The sequence below is a fragment of the Notothenia rossii genome, assembly GCF_949606895.1.
Source record: "Notothenia rossii genome assembly, chromosome: 2".
Lineage (NCBI taxonomy): Eukaryota > Metazoa > Chordata > Actinopteri > Perciformes > Nototheniidae > Notothenia > Notothenia rossii.
The window spans coordinates 72,395,900-72,415,923 of NC_136904.1; the positions used below are offsets into that span (position 1 = coordinate 72,395,900).

At 39.2% G+C, this 20,024-nt stretch overlaps 1 protein-coding gene across 1 annotated transcript in view; it reads left to right on the plus strand.

Annotated features, from left to right (window-relative positions):
* Positions 1-904: 904 nt before the first annotated feature.
* Positions 905-20,024, plus strand: part of LOC307029675 (uncharacterized protein) — a gene marked incomplete at its 5' end in the record, with an annotated part of 37,843 nt that continues 18,723 nt past the window's right edge. Inside the window, 3 exons of the mRNA XM_079665754.1 lie at positions 905-1,683; positions 1,987-2,150; positions 2,244-2,299. Coding sequence (XP_079521880.1) covers positions 905-1,683; positions 1,987-2,150; positions 2,244-2,299 — 999 coding nt within the window. The remainder of the gene's footprint in view (positions 1,684-1,986; positions 2,151-2,243; positions 2,300-20,024) is intronic.

Below are 20,024 nucleotides of genomic sequence, written 5' to 3' on the forward strand. Positions count from 1 at the left end.
TGATTTACAATATGTTAACCTTCATTATAGTCCTTGACAGCGTGTCACATGTTAAGAATTTACAATCAGAATCGAGTATTCAACTAAGCCCTGTAATACAAGTTGTTAGTAGCCTTAAGGGCCTACACAGTTGTTATGCTATACCACATTGCCCTTCACTGGAAGCATAATGAGCTGCACTAAACTACATTTTAGCATTTAAAATACCTAGCTATTCTTTTGCGGTTATTTTGGTGAAAGTAACTAAAAAGTAACTAAAGTAGCGTAACTCATTACATTTCAGAGACAGTAATATTGTAATGTAACTTATTACTTTCAAAAGAGAGTAATAAGTAATATGTAATATATTACATTTTGGAAGTAACTTGCCCAACACTGGTGTCGAGTGACGATATATGTGTTTAGTGTCGAGTGACAACTTATGTGCTTAGTGACGAGTGTTGAGAGATGTGCTTAGTGTTGAGTGTGGATATATGTGTTTAGCGTGGTGTGCTTAGTTTCCCTCCTTCAGTTGTGTTTTCTTACAGCCTTCCTTTGTTAGTTGTACCACTTTTTAAAGTGAGGTTTTGTTCAGTTCTTTATTTAGTGTGAGTATTTTTTCTCCTGTATGCGATTAGACTCCTTTTTTAGAGTCCTCCTTTTGCTGTTCATTAGTTAAGTCGGCGCCCTTTTGGCCCTTTTGTTTTTTCAGGCTGCGTGCCTTCCATTTTGTTACTTGCTATTTTGAAAATAAACCCATGATAATTATACCAATTCCAACTGGTGTGTGTTGCATTTTCTCATCCCTAGTGGGGACGTAACATACATGGGGGCTCGTCCGGGATATGAACTACTTTCCTGGGGTTATAAGTGGTTTGTATAGCTAAAAAAAATTTGGTAAGGTTTGTGAGTAGTTCACCTGAGTATGGCACCTTTCGATGTTGAGTCCTTTTTGGTCTGTCCTTCTCGTAAGCAGCTAGATCAGTGTCGTAAAGACGACTTATTTGAGATAGCACAACATTTCAGTCTCACAGTAGGCCTAAGTAAACAATCGTTGAAGAAAGAGTTGAAGGCCTTGGTGGTGGATGAGATGGTAAAAAGGGGGTTACTGATACTGGCTGCACAAGCTGAGCTCACTGTGCCTAATGTCCTGGCTAAAGGAGAAGGTGGTGACGGCGAGGGCGGCGGGCAGTTTGAAGCACCGTCCACGCCGCCTCATTACAATCCACCGTCTACTGGCAGCTCAGATTCTCTGGAAGGGAGTAAACTGAAGGTCCGTCTCGCCCGTCTTCAGTTGGAGGCTAAAGACAGGGAGCAAGACGGGCAGTTTCAGTTGGAGGTAAAGAAAAACGTGGCAGATAAGGAAGTCCGGATCCGGATATGTCACCTGGCGCTAGACTCCCAACTGCGCGCATCCGGTGTTGTTGGCAATCGTGTAGAAAGCTTTCCACTTCCTTCTCATCCCCAGGCTTTCAATGTAGGGAAAAGTATTGCATTAGTGCCGGTTTTCCGTGAGACTGAAGTGGATGCGTATTTTGGTGCGTTTGAACGTATTGCAGAGGCACTACGGTGGCTGGCTGAGGCCTGGGCTCTGATGGTAACGTGTAAATTACATGGGAGAGCTCAGGAGGCGGTTGCTGCTCTTTCGCTGGAGGACAGTCTAGATTACGACTTGGTGAAGGGGGCCATACTTGGAGTTTATGAGTTAGTCCCTGAAGCTTACCGGCAAAAGTTTAGACACCATAGGAAGGGTCCTAATCAAACTCATGCCGATTTTGCCAGGGAAAAGGGAATGTTTTTTGCTAAATGGGTTAAGTCATGTAAAGTGGAGGATTATTCTGCTCTGAGGGAATTGATTATGTTGGACGAATTCAAGAAATGTTTGCCTGAGCACATTGTTATGTACGTGAATGAGCAAAAAGTAAATTCCCTCTCTGCAGCTGCTGTGTTAGCCGATGAGTATGTGTTAACGCATACATCTGTGTTTTCCCCTGTCTTTACTGACAGATCCCGCCGTCTGTTAGCCGCACCATCTACTGAACCGTTGAATGTGTATAATGTAACCAGAGAGGAGAGAGAGTGCTTTTACTGTCACAAACCTGGACATGTCATCGCCAACTGCGCAGCTCTGAAGCGTAAAGAACAGCGGCAGAATATGTCCCCGCCAAACGGTATTGGCCTGATCATCCATACACGTGCACAGGCGAGTAAAAGTGTTTCTGATGTCCCATTGTCTGATCCTGTGATTGTGCCGGTGCTTCTAGATAAAGCTGTGTCCGAGGAGAAGCCAGAAATTGTGGCTCCGTTCACACCGTCTACAGTTTGATTTCCGTTCACACCGTCTACAGTTTGATTTGTATAGAGGGAGCTCTGTGGCTGAATGGCCAACGATTAGGTGTGGCGCATTTTATTATAGGTGATCAGAGCTAACTGCCTGCCGTCAGATTTCATTTAAAAAACAGATCTGATTTTAAGACTATTTCTGCGCTCATAAAGAATGATAAGAATAAGAATAACGCGTATTGAACTGGTTTCATTCATTAGTGAGTTTATTTAAGACTAGAACTGCCAAAAGGGTCAATTTGTGTGATGTGTGTTGTGTGTGTGCAATGTAACTTTTTTTCAATAAAATATTAAAGTCTCCCAGTCCGTGACTTTTCCTGAAAGTGTGTTATGTAGCACCCTATGTTGTTAAAAATTGCATTCTAATAGCGGGATTTGACAGGTTTAGGTAGGCCTATACAAAAACCTCTGGCGGTTCTAGTGTTAAGGTAATTAGGTACAGTAGAAGCCCTTTTTTATCAGTAACAAATTTAGCAGTTGAACATACAAGTCAACTAACTGAGGGTCACTTGCAATGACAGTGTTGTGTCTAACTGTAAGAATTGTCACTCAGAGTAACCTACAGTTAATGTAGCTGCTGGAGAAGAAAGATCAGGGGGAGAGAGCTGTGGTTGATGGGCCATTAGTTGTTTAAATACACAGCTGAGAGCTGCCGTTTCATTCAGACTGTTTAAAAAACGGTAACAACGGACTATTTTTCTTAGCGGATGCATGTCAATTTAAATCAATACAACTATTTTTTAAATCAATACAACTATTTTTTAAATCAATAAAAACATTTTCTAAATCCATAAAAGCATTTAAATTATTATTGGGAGTCATGTCGTTACTTTGTTGAGAATGTGGCCATGTAATAAGCGGGATAATTTGCAGCGACTTGTTCCTTATGGGGAAAATAACACCCGTCATGTGTGTGTAGAGGTGTGTGTGGTTAAAACACTTTCATGAAGTGAAGGAATTTCCTTCTATAAAACAGCTGTGGGCAGCAGTGAGTGTCACGGACATGAATTCATAGATCAAGGAAGACTGGTGCACACACTCTCTTGTCCTGCCAGGCGACACGCCCGTTCTAAGCCGTGTCCCTCACTCCTCACATCCCAAGCTGCATCCTCACAAGTGTATTATGTTGTTACATCGTTGCAGATGTTATGTTTCAGTTGTGCTCTGTCTATGTTCAGTGATGCAAACTTGTCACCTTTCGAAGCCGTTTTGAATCCAAAATAGGTCGTTTGTGTGATTCATGTAGATCTGCAATAAAAATATTTTTGGGGTATGGGGGGGTCTGGGACCCGGAGTAATCTGCGGCCATGAGCTGTTACAGAGCTCTCAAGTGTCATGCATTTGGCGTGAGACACACGCATTACACTCCATTCACACGCCACACCTTGTATGCGAAGTGCGAGCTGTGTGCTCGAGTCTTCCTGCCTGTCGGCTCTGCTCATGGTGGATGTATAATAAGGCTCTGCTGCTCCGACATGATGGTCTAGCTTCAGCAGCTACATTACCTACGGGTGCGTTCGTTAATATTAATTGTGCGTCCGGAGTCACTGTGGCACAGACTGGACCGCTGGTGAACAGCTGTTAGAACGGGCCGTTAAGGTGTTCAGAGCAGAGCTCCCTGTCGGAGCGGCAGAGCGTGATGTGAACTGAAAAGTTTTTCTGTGGCAATATTATTTAAGGAATCGTTGAGCTAGCTAGCTAGCATACATTGTCACTATCTGCTAACGTTAGCTTTAGGCTTCTATTTCTAATAGTTTTTTTCATAGGCTATAAACAGAGGTGGTATACGTATATATATATATATATATATATATATATTGTACTTGAGTAAAAGTAGAAGTACTCAGATCTTGTACTTGAGTAAAAGTAGAAGTACATAGATCTTGTACTTGAGTAAAAGTAGAAGCACTCAGGTCTTGTACTTGAGTAAAAGTAGAAGCACACAGATCTTGTACTTGAGTAAAAGGAGAAGTACTCAGATCTTGTACTTGAGTAAAAGTAGGAGTACTCAGATCTTGTACTAGAGTAAAAGTAAAAGTACTCAGATCTTGTACTTGAGTAAAAGTAGAAGTACCAGAGTGTAGGAATACTCTGTTACAGTAAAAGTCCTGCATTCAAAATGTTCCTCAAGTAAAAGTAGAAAAGTATTCTCATCAAAATATAGTGAAAGTAGCGACAGTAAAAGTAGTCATTGTGCAGATTGGTCCATTTCAGAATAATATATATGATATGTTTTATAATGATTGATCATTAAAGTGTTCTCAAAGCTGGTAAAGGTGCAGCTAGTTTGAATGACTTTGTATACTGCAGCTTGTGGATTTACTCCAGGTGGAACTAAAGTCTGATTTAACACTTGATTATATTTCACATCATTCATCCACATCTGTAAAGTAACTAAAGGTATTAAATACATGTAGTGGAGTAGAAGTACACCACCTCTGAACTGTAGTGGGGTAGAAGAACAAAGTAGCAAAACATTGAAATACTTAAATAAAGTACAAGTATCTCAAAATTGTGCCCAAGTATAGTACTTGTTGAGTTTATGAACTTAGTTACTTTACACCATGTGGCTATAAAGATAGAAAGACTAAGCCTTGCACAGAGGCATGAAAATACATTTTCAAAATGCTCAACAGTGCTGCCAAAATTATAAACTGACTGCTACACAATTTAAAATAAATGCTTTTATATATTTCTATTAGATGTGACTCTTTGGCGTTTCTGTTATTATTAATACTGCTGCTTTAGTTGTTCTGCTAATATCCTCTGTTATTCCTCATTTTAAAGCCGATATTCTGTGGGGTGGGGGAGCCGGGGGCTCGGATCCTTGTCACCTTTTTCATACCTGATGAGTTTGCATCCCTGTCTGTTAAAAAGCCTCAGTCACCTTAATTCATGTAATAAAAACATCTCAGGTCAGTAACACTCAAAGCTAAATGTGCAATACCATGTTCAGCTATGTTACTATTTATAATGTTATTGTTGTTACATCAGAAGATTTACATATTGGAATGATTTCTTAACTTACAGTAGGCTATTTTTTACAATGTGTGTTGGAAGGATTTATTAAATTACAATTAATATTGTCATTGTTGAAGGCTTTTAGAGAAGGGTGCATTATAAGCCTGAATGATAGAAACATTTTACACCTAAAAACATAAAAGCCACAATAAATAAATCACAATTATTCTAGTTATTTTTACCTCCCGTATTGCTTTCAACCCACCAGCTTTTATGGTGTTGTCACTAACTGTAAACTTGTCACTCAGAGTAACCTACAGTTGATTTAGCTGCTGGAGAAGAAAGATCAGGGGGGGGAGGGGGGGGAGAGAGCTGTGGTTGATGGGCCATTAGTTGTGTAAATACACAGAGAGAGCTGCTGTTTCATTCAGAATGTTTAAAAAACGGTAACAATGGACTATTTTTCTTAGCGGATGCATGTCAATTTAAATCAATACAACTATTTTTTAAATCAATAAAAACATTTTCTAAATCCATAAAAGCATTTCAATTAATATTGGGAGTCATGTCGTTACTTTGTTGAGAATGTGGCTATGTAATAAGCGGGATAATTTGCAGCGACTTGTTCCTTATGGGGAAAATAACACCCTTCCTGCTACGCGTCGGGATCCTGATCTGCCGACGAGGCCCCATTAAAATATAAATATTGTTAGTGAATTGCTGAGTTTAGGCACGTTAATAACATTTTAATGAAGTTGAATACAGTATATTCATATGTGTCAGTGATTTCATGTCAATTTTGCGAACACAAACATAAATGATCGTGGTGAAGATAATGATTAAATTAGGATTAAAAATCGAGAGCCGGGCTGCATTTCCTCCCGTTGTTTTTTTCGACTAAACAACATTATTTTGTTAAATAACAACATGGTGATGTTTTGTAAATGATTACATGTCTCTTATTTAGCACAGAATATGATATCCGTGAGGATCTTAACAAAGTTCCGCTGTACATCCAGCGTACTGTATCTGACTTTATTTCACATGAGCTCCAGTGTGGAACCCCACTGCACCCCCTGGTGTATCAATGATCCATTGCAGCTGGCTTCATTATATTTGCATTTATCTATCACGGGGGGTCTCAAGTCAAGCTGGAGGTTTTACCTTGAGCCAGGGCAGATCACGTACCAATCACGGCCCTCGCGTTTCAAACTGTCTGAAATGAAGCGCTACATCTGTAATTTGTATTTCTGGTGTCTATTTTGTTTATGAATTGTTGTCCTTTTTGTATGTTGCTGTGAATTAAGTCACTTTTCAAACAATAGTTGGGTACAGTTTAAGAAGAAGAAGCTTTATTAATCCCCCTAGGGGGAAATTCAATTTTCTTGTATATTTTTTTGTTTAATACACACACACACTGTATACAGGACAGCGCACACATGCAAATACACACACAGTTATACACACTACACACATGCACATTCATCTGGAGAGGGCCAGAGCGAAAAGGCTGCCAGTCTAGCCGGGGAGCAGTTGGGGGTTCGGTGACTTGCTCAAGGGCAGGGCCCAGGAGGTGAACTGGCACCTCTCTAGCTACCAGTCCACTCCATAGTTTTCTTGGTCGATCGGGACTCGAACCGGTGACCCTTCGGTCCCAGGGGCAAGTCCCTATAGACTGAGCCACTGCCCCCGTAACCACTTTGCTTAAAGGTCCCATGCTTTGACCTATTCTACTGATCAGAATTCCGTTTTTGAGGTCTACTAGAATGCATGCTCACAATACACAACAAGGAACCAACTTTTGTTTTTATTGCATTTTTTTTGTCAAAGCTTCTTTGAGTACCTGTAAAAGCGCTAACAAAATACATCTATTATTATTATTATTATTATTATTAAGCACACATATTGTATAAATAAGCATGTTAACACTGTGGACCTAACATCCTCTCGGGGGGTCCTCACCTCCTCTAAGGGGGTCCGGGGGCATGCTCCCCCGGGAAGATTTGTTTTTAAAAATTGAAGTTAAAAGCATCAATCTGGTGCACTTTGAGAACAAATTTAAGAGATCTATGGATACATCTCTCAACACCCATATGAACTGTAAACAGATTTTTCTTTATTTACTTCTTTATTTATTTATTCATACTATGAATAAATAAATAAAGAAGTAAAAATAAAAAGTAAAATTATTATTATCATTCTTTTCTTTTTTTAATTCATTTTTTTTTTTGGTGGTCTAACGGATAGTGAGGTGGGCTGATGATCGGAAGGTTGCGAGTTCAAATCCTGCCTGGAACACCACTACTAGCGTGCCCTTGAGCAAGGTACTTAGCCCTCGGTTACTCCAGGGAGAATGTCCCTGTAATTGGTAATTGTAAGTCGCTTTGGAATAAGGCGTCTGCTCAATGCCTAAATTGTAAATTATATTTCTGGGAGAATAAACCCCACAGATCCTCAACTCCGTTGTGTTTCACTCATTAACTAGACCCTCCAGAAAAACGCGGGCAAAAATCCTTGATTATGCGGGCTAAAATCCTTAATTATGCGGGCTAAAATCCTTGATTATGCGATTAAACATGCTGGGTTTCTATGTGATTTTATGCGGTGAAATTGCGGGAAGTTGCAAAATATGCGGAAAGTTGCGAAAAAGAATAGATTTTTTTTAAAATATTGGGCTGTCTTATTTATTCACACACACACACACACACACACACACACACACACACACACACACACACACACACACACACACACACACACACACACACACACACACACACACACACACACACACACACACACACACACACACACACACACACACACACACACACACACACTTCTCCGCCTCATTCTGTTTTCATTTACTCGTTCGTTATCTGACCAGCTTCAATCTTGTAGGCTACTCACTTCGTTTCTTGTAGCCCTCGAAAGGGTTTTGGAGGTTGATGCCTCGGTTAACGTGAGTTGTTTGGCTTTCTTGTCCGCAGCAGCAGAAAGCATTTTCGAATGTTTGAATGAATCAAAGTGGGTCGTCACCATCGATTTTCTCTAAGACGTATGCTCCAACACACAGTTGCACGGGGTGCAGAATAGTTTCCCCCCACTTTTGTAAAAGACATCGGGGTACTGCTTTGCCCGGTCTTTAGCAGAAATGTTCGTCGTGTGAGTTCCACACGTTCTCTCTACGGTGTTGTTTACCTTCTGTGATGCGCGAGCTGATGATGTCACGTCATCATCATCATCACTACTTCACGTCAAGACGAGTTAATTTTTTTTTTCTCAACTTTGTGTGGAAAAATGCGGGGATTATGCGGCCTTTTGATAAATATGCGGCCTTTTAAAAATCTGAGCCATTTTGCTGATTATGCGGTAAATTCTGCGATCGCAGGATCACGTTTTTCTGGAAGGTCTAATTAACAACGCAACACAGAGCAACAAGAACGTTGGGGGGGGGGAATCTAATTCTGTGGGAAACACTGCATAGGTATTCTAGTAGAAGCTGAGTCCCTTCTCAGTGGGCTTAAAATGAAAGGAAAGGACAACAAACTTGTTCCTTTACATGCCACACAGAAGAAAAACACCCATATGTGGTTTCATTGCTTGTTGGAGAAGTGTTATTGGCATCTACGAAGACCTGGTAGAGCAGCCAGCTGCCCCCTGTCGATACCTTCTGATCATAGACTATATATATAAATGGACGTAGTGTCTGTGACGTCACCCATAGGATTCTGCAGAGTTGCCGAGATGCCCTTAGTAGGCGGAGTCGGCCACTAACGCTTGACAGCGACGTCAGAGTCTAATCTCGCCTGCTCCAAATAAGGGCAAAAAGGCGGAGCCGAGGCGGGACATGCTGCCTCCGAACTGGAAGTAAACAGAGCTAGCTCAGGCTAAGAAGCTAAGCTAACATGAAATACATGCATACCAAGTTACTGCTAACAGTGTAGTTCCCCTATATAAACGTTACATTCATAATCAAATGAGACAATCTGCAAGAGAATTAGCTATATGTTGTTATTCTTAATGCTTGTCATTCACAGGTTTAGAAAATAAGTACCGATACATAGGAGAACAATTGTGGCGATGTTCAGCTTAATAAGCCTTGTTCAACATAATTTATTTAGCTAATACTACAGCAGGCGAACCAAGTCTGCGTTTCGCTGCATTCCTTGATCTCCAGTTGTAACGACGGACTCCATCGCCCGGACCTAACGGAGCCGCAGTGGGCTAGCTCCGGGACGCCGGCTGGAGCTAGCCCCCTGCGGCTCCGTTAGCTCCGACGGCCACCACTGGAATAATTGGGTCCCCTATTAACATTTGCTCCCATTTAGCATTATGGGCGTCATAGCCATAGACTATAAAAGTCTTACCCAAGGCTGAATCATAAACTAAAATGTATATGTATGTATAAAGGGTTACGTCCTTAGCTGGCTAATAAGTAACAAGCTAAGCTACCAAGCACACTAACACCTGTGAACGGGATTAACATGTATAATATTATAATTTTAGACTTCTTGGAAGTTCTGTTAGTACATTCAAGCGTACAGCACGACATTTTAATTGTCTGGTATTTGTAACAATATTCCCTAAAAGGCACAATCACCATGAACACGGCTAAAGCTAAAGGGTCAAGTACAGTACTATGACTAACTAACGTTGTAGTCTCTATGGTTGTAGCCTAGCAGAGTGGACAAGTTGCTGTTAGCTGACAGTGAGGCATGTACATGTCCATCAAAGTGACCACGCCCTAATTTATGCAAAAATCTTTAAGACCTAATATAAATAAAAGGGTCGTGTTAGAAAACAATTCACTCACAGATTCATATTCATGAAGGTGGAATCTAACTATATTGATCATAATATTTATTGCATCCATGGGTAGAAACATGTTTTTTTCTGCTGTAAAGTTGGGCATTTTAACATGGGGTCTATGGAAATTGCTCCTTTCTGCAGTCAGTCCCTAGCGGCCGTTGTATGAACTGCAGTGTGTAGCACTTCCGTATTGGCGTCCCGGCTGTTCCCCAGAGTTTGCCGCTTGGTCGAGCCTTCCATATAGTATTTCATAACTGTTTTTCATGTATTCTCTCTGGCTGTCCATCTCATAATGCTCACTCATAATGAAACTAGCTGTCAATAGGAATATCACTCAGAAGAATTATAATTTCATGCAAAAATCTGTCAAAAAAAGAGGTTGCACATTTAAATTCAGGTGTTGTTATGGCAACGTCAGTGGCCAAACAGCCACATTTACTGCTGCAAATACGTTCAAACATGCTGTCGACACATAAAGCAGTGGCAACTATGCCACCATTTCAGCTGACTTTTTCTCAGAAATACTGTCACATAACATCCATATATTTCAGTGCTAGGTTGACGCTTAGCTAAGCTAACTATGAAACACCTTAACTGACAGGACTCAGGATTAACTGTGTACTGTAAGGTAGCTTCTAGCTTCATGTCGAACAGTAAGTCAACATTTCCCAGAGAGCTTTCTTTGAAATCACCAGGTAACGCTAAAAAACATAACATTTAGATTGTATGACGAAGTGTTTATTTAATATATCTGGCGAGCTATTGCTACTTGCTAACGGTTTAGCTTACCCCCGCGATTCAAAGTAACGTCAACGTAGCAGTAATTTATGCTTTGCTTACATGTTCGCATAACTTGGAAGTTTACTGACATTTACATACCTTGTTTACCCAACCCAGTCTCACAAAAAAACGTGTAATAACTACGTTGGTCCACAACGTAGGACGTAGTATTTCTACAAAAACGCCTCTGAAATTGTAAGATCCCTACGTTTTTTTTCACCATTCATTCCAATGGCTGGCGTCTATGTCACGTGATTTTCACATTTCTCCCTGCAGAAAAAAAAAAATTGGCCAAACTTTGTTTTATTCTTGGTGTAAAATGCCTATTTTAAAGTTAGTTTGGCCATTAAAATGCGTTTTGATGTCATTTGATGCGAGAAATATGAGTTATTATTTCAGATTATGTGTGCAGTGGATGTACATGATCTTTAGTTTGCTAGTTATTATGAAGATTACTTCAGGAAATTGTGTCTATACAACGTTTTCATTGTTACCAAGGTGGTTGCTAGGGACGCTGCTATCGATATTATTTCTGTTATGTTGTGTAAAATGGTGTTATCTTTATTGCTACCCCCTTCACCGTCAATGCATAGTGTTGGTCCACAGCGCAAACGTATTAGTTTAACAAAATCCGCATCTAAAATTGTGGCATAGTGTGGTGCCGAGAGATGGGAGTCGGAGGCGGGGTATCAAAGGTACAAGCTAGACTTTTATTTAGCATCTCAAAACACAAGCGAAGACCGGCGGAGACAGGAAGTCCGGCTCACTAAAATGTCCGTGCAGAACAATACCCTAACCCATAGATCCGTGGAATAATGTCAATCACCACAATAGATACGTTATTTTCCCCTGTGCAATTCTTCATTTACTCAACAATAACACATAATTATCCTTGTGTTTATTTATTTGTTTGATTAATAAACACAAGTTGGAGTCCGTCAGGACCGAGGGTCGGAGCAGCTCATTTGCTTTACAGAATATTACACCCGGAAGTAAGTATTCTCTCCGCTTCGCTTGACAAACCCCTTGATAGTCCGCAAGCTCTGTGATGGGAGAGTGTGCTCCGAGGGTTACGCCGAGCGTCGAACAGCAATTGAAATGGGATGGAACCACGGCAGACTGTCCAAAACTGGATTTGAACGGGTCCACCCCGTCCCCAGAACTACACATGCTGGCTATTGTGTTTCGCAACATGTTCTCTATCTATGGCACGTCTCTACTGGGAGTTGTAGTTTTAAAAGACGTTTTTGTATTTCCCATAATAAGAGGTTGCCAGTATTAAACTGTGTACATCCCTGGAGGTTTAGGGGATAGGAAACACTCAAATTTAAAACATATAATGAATTAATGGGTGAAAATTGCTTGTGCCCATAATGGGCAGCATGAATATATACCCACATGACAGCTAAGGTCAGAAGAGCTTTATTTAACAGCTGGTCTTATGTTTGTGACCCCTCCAGTTGGTAATTAATAAGCCTGAAACATGCACTTGTCAAGGTTCAGAGGCACATTTTGCAAATATGGCAGTAGCCGTCGATCATCTTAAGATAAGATATACTTTATTGATCCCAAGTTGGAAACATTTGCATTACATCAGCATGTGTAACAGTTGTAAATATGCAGTGGTGTTTATTTGTAAATCATTTAGTATAATCACACACATTCTGTGTTTTATATTTAATAATTCTGTATTCTTTATTTATTGATTGTTCAACACCTGACAAGGCCGGAGATGAAAAACTTGGGTCGCAGGTTCCTCAACAGTGCATCACAAGACATCTATCAATATTTGTGTATACCTCCACCAAGTCATATTCTGCACATTTCTTATACTATCTACATACATCTTATATAAGAGTATAATACATATATATAATATCAGTTAAAATAAGTGCTTCAACATAGTTAACATTGCTGGAGGTATACACAAAGTTTTTCATTCATTGCATAACTACACCGTTTGTGTATGTCAATAAACCTTAGGAAATCTTGAAAGGGATGTCCAAAATAGTCATTATATACAGTCTTTAATTAACTATTATAAGAGAATAACGAGTAATGAATATACTTTATAGGGATCCTATTCATATTTAATAATAAAAATATTGAAATTCAATAACATGCTTTAACCACTAGGTGTCCCTTTATATCAGGAGTGCACGTTTATGGTGTAAATACAGCCTATCTACCAATTGGATCAAATATAAAAGTCAGCCGAATTAGTGTTTATACTGCAAGGAGATGTATTGTGTGAAAATAAATGGAAGATGTTATTTAATTGCTGATATATTTATGATCCACGTCACATTTTCAGTGTTGGCGGCAGTTCCTCATGTTTGTCTAGAAGTCTTCTCATCAAGGCTCTATAAATAGAGAATTCCAGCAGATATGTAACATTAAATGCAGCCGAACCCTGTATTACAATGCCGTTATGTGATGACCTCCAAAGAGAAAAGCAAGCACACTCGGAATAAAGTGTTTTCGGTCTGTTTCCGGTATTTGTTTATGACGATGTGATGTGAGATGTGACATGTGAGACTGGAATTGCACAGGGGAAAATAACGTATCCATGGCACCATTTTAAATGCGGATTTTGTTAAACTAATACGTTTGCGCTGTGGACCAACACCATACATTGATGGGGAAGGGGGTAGCAATAAAGATAACACCATTAAACAGTTACACAACATAACAGAAATAATATCGATAGCACTCACTTCTAATCGACCATGCCAACTCCTCTGATTCTGTCTTCTCTTCAGTCCATCAATTCTTGAATCCATTCCTGTAACTGTTTTAGGCAGCCTTTGGCCCAGTCACATCTGCAGCCCACATCATGCCATTGTTCTTGCACTGCTTTGCATTTCATCTCCTCCTTTACAGTCTCTCTGCTGCTTTATGGAGGGCGGATTCTGCTCTCATGTCCCACACTCTGCTCTTGTGCCAAATCTCGTGACTCAGCTTCGAACTTCATGTCCTGTCTGAGGGAGTGATGAGAGTATCTCTGTATGTCAGCAAGCTGTTCGGTTCTGGATACCTCAGGTGGAGGCGGTTCAGCTCTGGTTCTCTGTCTGTTTGATGGAGAAGGAGGAGTCTCCTGTTGGGTTAGGCCTTTTGTCTGCTTGGAGGGTCATGGTCGTAGCCTTTCTAACTCAGAGGGGGAGTCCAGGTCCCGGGACGCATTACCTATGAGAAGTCTAGCACACTTAGGTAAAATAAAGTCTTTTCTAATCATATTCTCCGTCTTAGTTGTTAAATGCGATCTAAACAACACCATTAATGTCTACTAATGATATTACAAAAACTCCCTCTAAAAATTGTTTCATCCATTGTTACATATCTACCCAACCTGACTCTTTCAGGAAACCATTTTCTTCTATAAATTGAAATACCCACATGTTTCAAGCATCACATATTTCCAACACTACGAAAGAACATCTCCATACTTTCTCCAATATTTTCAATCCCACTGTTACTTAGAACAATAGCAAACCTGCAGAGCACACTAATCAGATCACAGTAATGTAAATTGACTCAAAGTGCCTATGTCTACTTTCCATTATACTTATGACTTTTGATGAAAAGCATGAAAAACAAAACAACTTAATACTCTCAATGTTCATGTACACCATCACTGTGTATTTAATCAGTAGTTACCGGTTGTATCCTTACTCAAACTATTTCACCATCTAGTAATGCCAACTGGCTAGCTAACTAGCTTAGCAGTACATCACTAACCTCATGTGACTGGGGGAAGGGGAGGGGAACACCCAACATGTGCAGATAAAAACCACACTGCTTGGAGACTGCGTTCAATAAAAATTAACATTCTCCTGAATAGTAGTTAACTTTATATAACATTTACTCTCTCTCTACTTCTCAAAACGTCTAATTTCTCCTGTCTTTCTGTCATTATTCTCTGTCTCTTTCTTTCCTCACTGCGCCCTGCAGCAGCCTGCTCACCAGCTTCTCATAAATCACACTTAGTCTCTTTGTGTTGTCCAACAGTATGGGATGGCATGAGCAAAACCTCGTGCAGGACCCTTGTCCTGTTTAAACATTAACAGATTCCCCTCTGAAAAACTTACAAAAACCTTCGGTTTACTTTCTACTCTTTCTTCATAAACAAAATTAAAAATGTTATTCTTTTAATTAAATTAAAAGAATAATGTTTGAAAAATACGTTTTTAGATGTAAGAAAGACACCATTGTGGTGAATTGTTGATGTTTTCAGTTTCCTATCTACTTTAAACAAGCACCAACTGAGAGTAACTTTATATGAGAACAACTCCTAAATAACATTACTATATCTATTTCTTCCAGTGAGTTTGTTATTTAATGTTTAACAAATTCTCCTCTTTCTATGTCTTTATACTAGGTGGAAAAATCCACCTATTATATTTAATTTGAATAAAGCCTTAACTTTAATGTAATTCATATACTCGGTAAACCACTTTTCACTTTCCCCTTACGTTCCTGTATTTAATATAATTTTTCGCTTGGAATATAATTAAGTAAAAGTCTTAGTTAATGACTACCATGAAATTCACAATGCAATGCAACGGTAGCAATCAGTTCTGAAAGACTATGTTTAAATAGCAACAAATCATTGTTTCTTATTTATTTCAATATATCCACCACTTCAAATCACACATTGATCTGTCAATTTTCAATGTATTTCCTTTCAACTTCAGGCATTAGAGAAAAAAGAAAGCAGACACACTCCGGGCTGCTGCTCTCGAGAGGAAAAAAGGGGGGGGGGGACTCTCACAGACAAAGACCAACACACTCTCACTCCATAATTGTCCAAGAGCGACGTTTGGTCAGGGTCCCGTGGCGTGCAGTTGTGACGCTCCTAGGCTCCTTCAGCTTCAGAAATGGACGCAAATAGCTTTCAACTGATTGCAATGTATTCCCATCTGCTGCGGGATTTGACGCTCATGGAAGCACGGCATTTGTTTGTGTCGGCTGCCCTTAAAAGCAATGTGAGCGTCCATTCCCATTGGATAACGGATAATTGTACACCCGGAAGTAAGTATTCCCCTTACTGTCGATTGATTTTACAGTGATATCTGCACTACTCATCGACTAAAAAACACCAGATTATCCTTGTTAATTACACAACATTGATTGGTTTAAATTGTGTGCAATGCTTTTGTATTTTTCCCCTTCGATTCGGAGAAACACATTTTTTTTCGGAGTAAAGGATGGTAGAAGACACTACACTACCCTGAATCCCCAGCTATAGTTTAGGACTACACCAACTGCATTCCATTCATTCCAATGGCTGGCGTCTATGTCACGTGATCTTCAAATTTCTCCCTGCAGAAAAAAAAACATGGCCGAACTTCTAGCCTGGGGTAATGCACAGTGACAGTGAACTGAGACCTGTAGAAATGCAATGCACCCTATTGGAGTCTGATTTGGACCTTGTCTCGATTAGAAACCAAATTAATCGATGAAGACTTTCATCTAAGGCGAGACACGGCAGGCAAAAACATCGTTTTTCAAGCACTGGTCAATTTTGAGATGTTGTGCTATTTTGATTCTATAACATGGTTTCTTTGAGGCTTTTGGAAGGAAAACGTACAAAATACACATTTAAGTGTTTATTTTTACTATAGTTTGTCTATTTGCGTCTGCAGATTTCTCCTAAATTCACCAAAAGTTAGCATTCTAACGTAACATAAAGTACCTCGACCGCTGTGTGCACCATGTCAACAGAGATATCGTTGGAAAGCTGTGTCTCTCCTGCACAATCTCAATTTCCTTTGTATTAGCAACCAATCGTGAAAGTACAAAGTGGTGTTAAACCAAGAAACGAAATCTCACTGGCTGGTGTCAATTTCTGACAACGTGATTCGTTCAGATGCGTCACGTGGTGACCTAAAACACTTCCTGGTTAGCTTTCCGCTAGAAATTGAAATGGCAAAAGAATGGCGAAAAAAATGTTCACAGAGAAGACAACAACAATTGTCACATGCACGAAGCAAGGTTATACAAAAAACAAATGACCCCGAACATGAAATACCTTCACGGAGTGCGTCGATGCGCAAGCTGTCATCCAAAGAACTGGAGGGTTTAGCTAGCGCCTCACTGGAATCTTTAAAGGTAGTTTTCTCAAAATGAGTTTTTTCTCCTACTCTGAGTTCGTAATTTCAACTTTAGTAGCATGTAGATACACCAAACCTTCCAGTTATATTCAATATTATGATGGCTTTTACAGAAGGGTTTGTTCATATATCATTCATAGCCTGAATTATACAACATTGTATACCTGAAAACATGGCGAAATGTTGATATTTTAGAGCTGTTGACAGTATTTTGACAGTGATAAAAAGAGATATCCAATATCCCTTCTGTAAAAGCCTTAGATACTAATATGACTACAAAATGAAACAAGAATTTTGAACCTGGCTTTATCCAAAGTTCAGATTTTGCTTCCTGAAATGTGTTAAAATATGCACATATTTAATGAGATAATGGCTAATTTGCATATTTAAACAGGCTATTTCAGAAAACTTGTAATACAAAAAACAATTGCCTTATTGTAAGTAATTAACTGGAGAGATTTCTAGTTGATACCTTTAAGTTAAAAAAATTACCCTATTCACCTGGGGTGTCTCGCTAATCATATCAATATTATTCCAATCGGTCGAAGATGTGCTTTTACATTTTCGCACAGTATCTATGATTTCTTTTTTTCGACTGGTGTGAGGAAGAAAGAGCTATTGTTTTCATTCCAGAGGTCCGTATCTTCCCCTTAAGTTGTTTCTACGGTTTTAAGTTTTTCTGCCAGATCTGGCCCCACATTGGCAAAGAATCTTCTGTATTATTAATAACATTATTTTTGTCTGCAAAAAACTCAGGCTAACCAGAGCTTTTTGCTTCATTTCTAATGACACTATTTAATACTTTCCATAAACCTTTCATATTATTCTTATTATTCTCTAATATTTTATTATAGTATTCTTTTTTACATATCCTCAGAATATGGGTTAATTTATTCTTATATCTTTTATATTTATTTTCTGCTTCTGAAGTTCTATATTTTATGAATTGTCTATAGACAATGTATAGAGTAAATTAAAACAGAACGGTAAAGGAAAATACAGTTTCAGTCTCTCGATTTGAAGCTTATGCATTGTACCATGAACCTGTATAGACCTGTAACAGTCAACTGCATAAGGAGTTGGAAAGGTAGTAATAATATCTTTAAAAACAAAAACAAAAAAATCCCTTTCTATCAGCTTTGCACCATTAAGGTGTAAATATAACCTATAAACCAATTGGATCAAATATAAAAGTCAGCCGAATTAGTGTTGATACCGTTAGGAGACGTATTGTGTGAAAAGAAATGTAAGATCTTGTTTAATTGCTAATATATTTATGATCCACGTCACGTATTCAGTTTTGGCAGCATTTCTTACAGTTTGTCAAAAGGTTTTCTGATCAGGGCTCTATAAATAAATATCTACGGCAGATATGTAATATTTAATGCAGCCGAACCGTGTATTATAATGCCGTTATGTGATGACTTCCAAAGAGAAAAGCAAGAACACTCGGAATAAAGTATTATTTTATTTTTAAAAAATGTTTTTTTAGATTTCATATCGGATAAACATCATATCCCGACATGTTTTAGCCTATCAAAACCTCTGAAAAAAGAAATGTGTCTCTCAGAATCGAAAGAGAAAAACACAAAAGCATTGTACACAATTTAAACCAACAAATGTTGTGTAATTAAGAAGGATAAACTGATGTTGTTTAGTTGATGAGTACTGCAGATATCACTGTTAAATCATTTGATCATTGGTTTTATTATGAAAACGTATACGCCGCATACTTCAAATCATCTTCGTAATATCTATCAAACTATAGATCCTACATATCGACTGGACGTGGATTCTAAAAGTATAATATACACTTCTCGCTAGAAATCTAATCAAAAAGCATTTTAATTGCCAAATTATCCTACAATTTAGGATTTTACAGAGAGGGTTATTTATGAATAAACGACCATCTGTAACGTTTGCGGGCGAAAACTTTAAAACGTAATTATAAGACGTATTAAGCGCTTGAACAAACAACATATTTGGTCGCAATAATTGGGCCTGAACAATCGGCCTATTTGGTCATATGAGTTGGAGGACTTGTTGTGCTGCTCACATTGACTGATCTTGTTTCTCTTTTTTTGACAAGAAAAACTTAAATCCGTTGACATATATAGCTAAAGACATGCAAGATCTGTGTGGTGAAAATGTGCCTTAAAATTGGATCCATGACAGCTTCTGACCTATTACCCAGCATTGACGCAAACAGAAAGGCGATGCGTCATCTTTCTGAACGAACAGACCATTACCTTAGATTAAAATGACTGATACCTCTAGGTTTTAAAGTGTTTGAAACATTTGAGAACATGAAAGACCACATATCAACACAAACTAATTACATAAGCTCTGTCGTTTTGAGATATTTTACTGAGAGCAGAAATATTAGATATTATACTTTGTTGACGTCTAACAGGAACACAATTTCATCTGTCCTAATAGATCTTCCCCTGTTAAAACATTGCATTGAAATGTGTCAAATACAAACAAAAATAGGCAAATCCGTCAGGGCAGCTACCTCCAGCAATAACTCATAAAAGACACCTAAACAACCACTGTCGTTTTCCAAACAGATAATGCCAGACTATCAGGCTGATGGTGGAGCCGCATGAGGAGCTGCTGTCACAACCTTATCCCCAAATAGACAGTTTCATTCTGTGTAACAGAAACCGGTCGATCGGTAGCTGAAGCCAGAGGGGGTTTCCACATGTCGGGCAGATGACAGCCTGGACGTGATTCTAATTGTTTTCAATGATTCTGTTGGATTGTAATCATCACAGTTGTGCACAGAGGGGGAGGCAACACAATGTTAGTTTCCTTACCGAAGTAGCCACTTTCAGAAAGTCAGGCTGCTGCTGTGGGACTCGGACTCTGGGAGATATTTGCACACCCAACTGGTTATCTAAGTGCACCGGAGACGAGGTTACATATCTTAAATTGAGTAAACTTTAACACACTGCTCTTGCGTGAGCTTTACTAGAGCGGAACTGTATTTTCTTTTTTTTTTGTGTTCCCTAAAGAGTGTAGGCCTGCAGTACG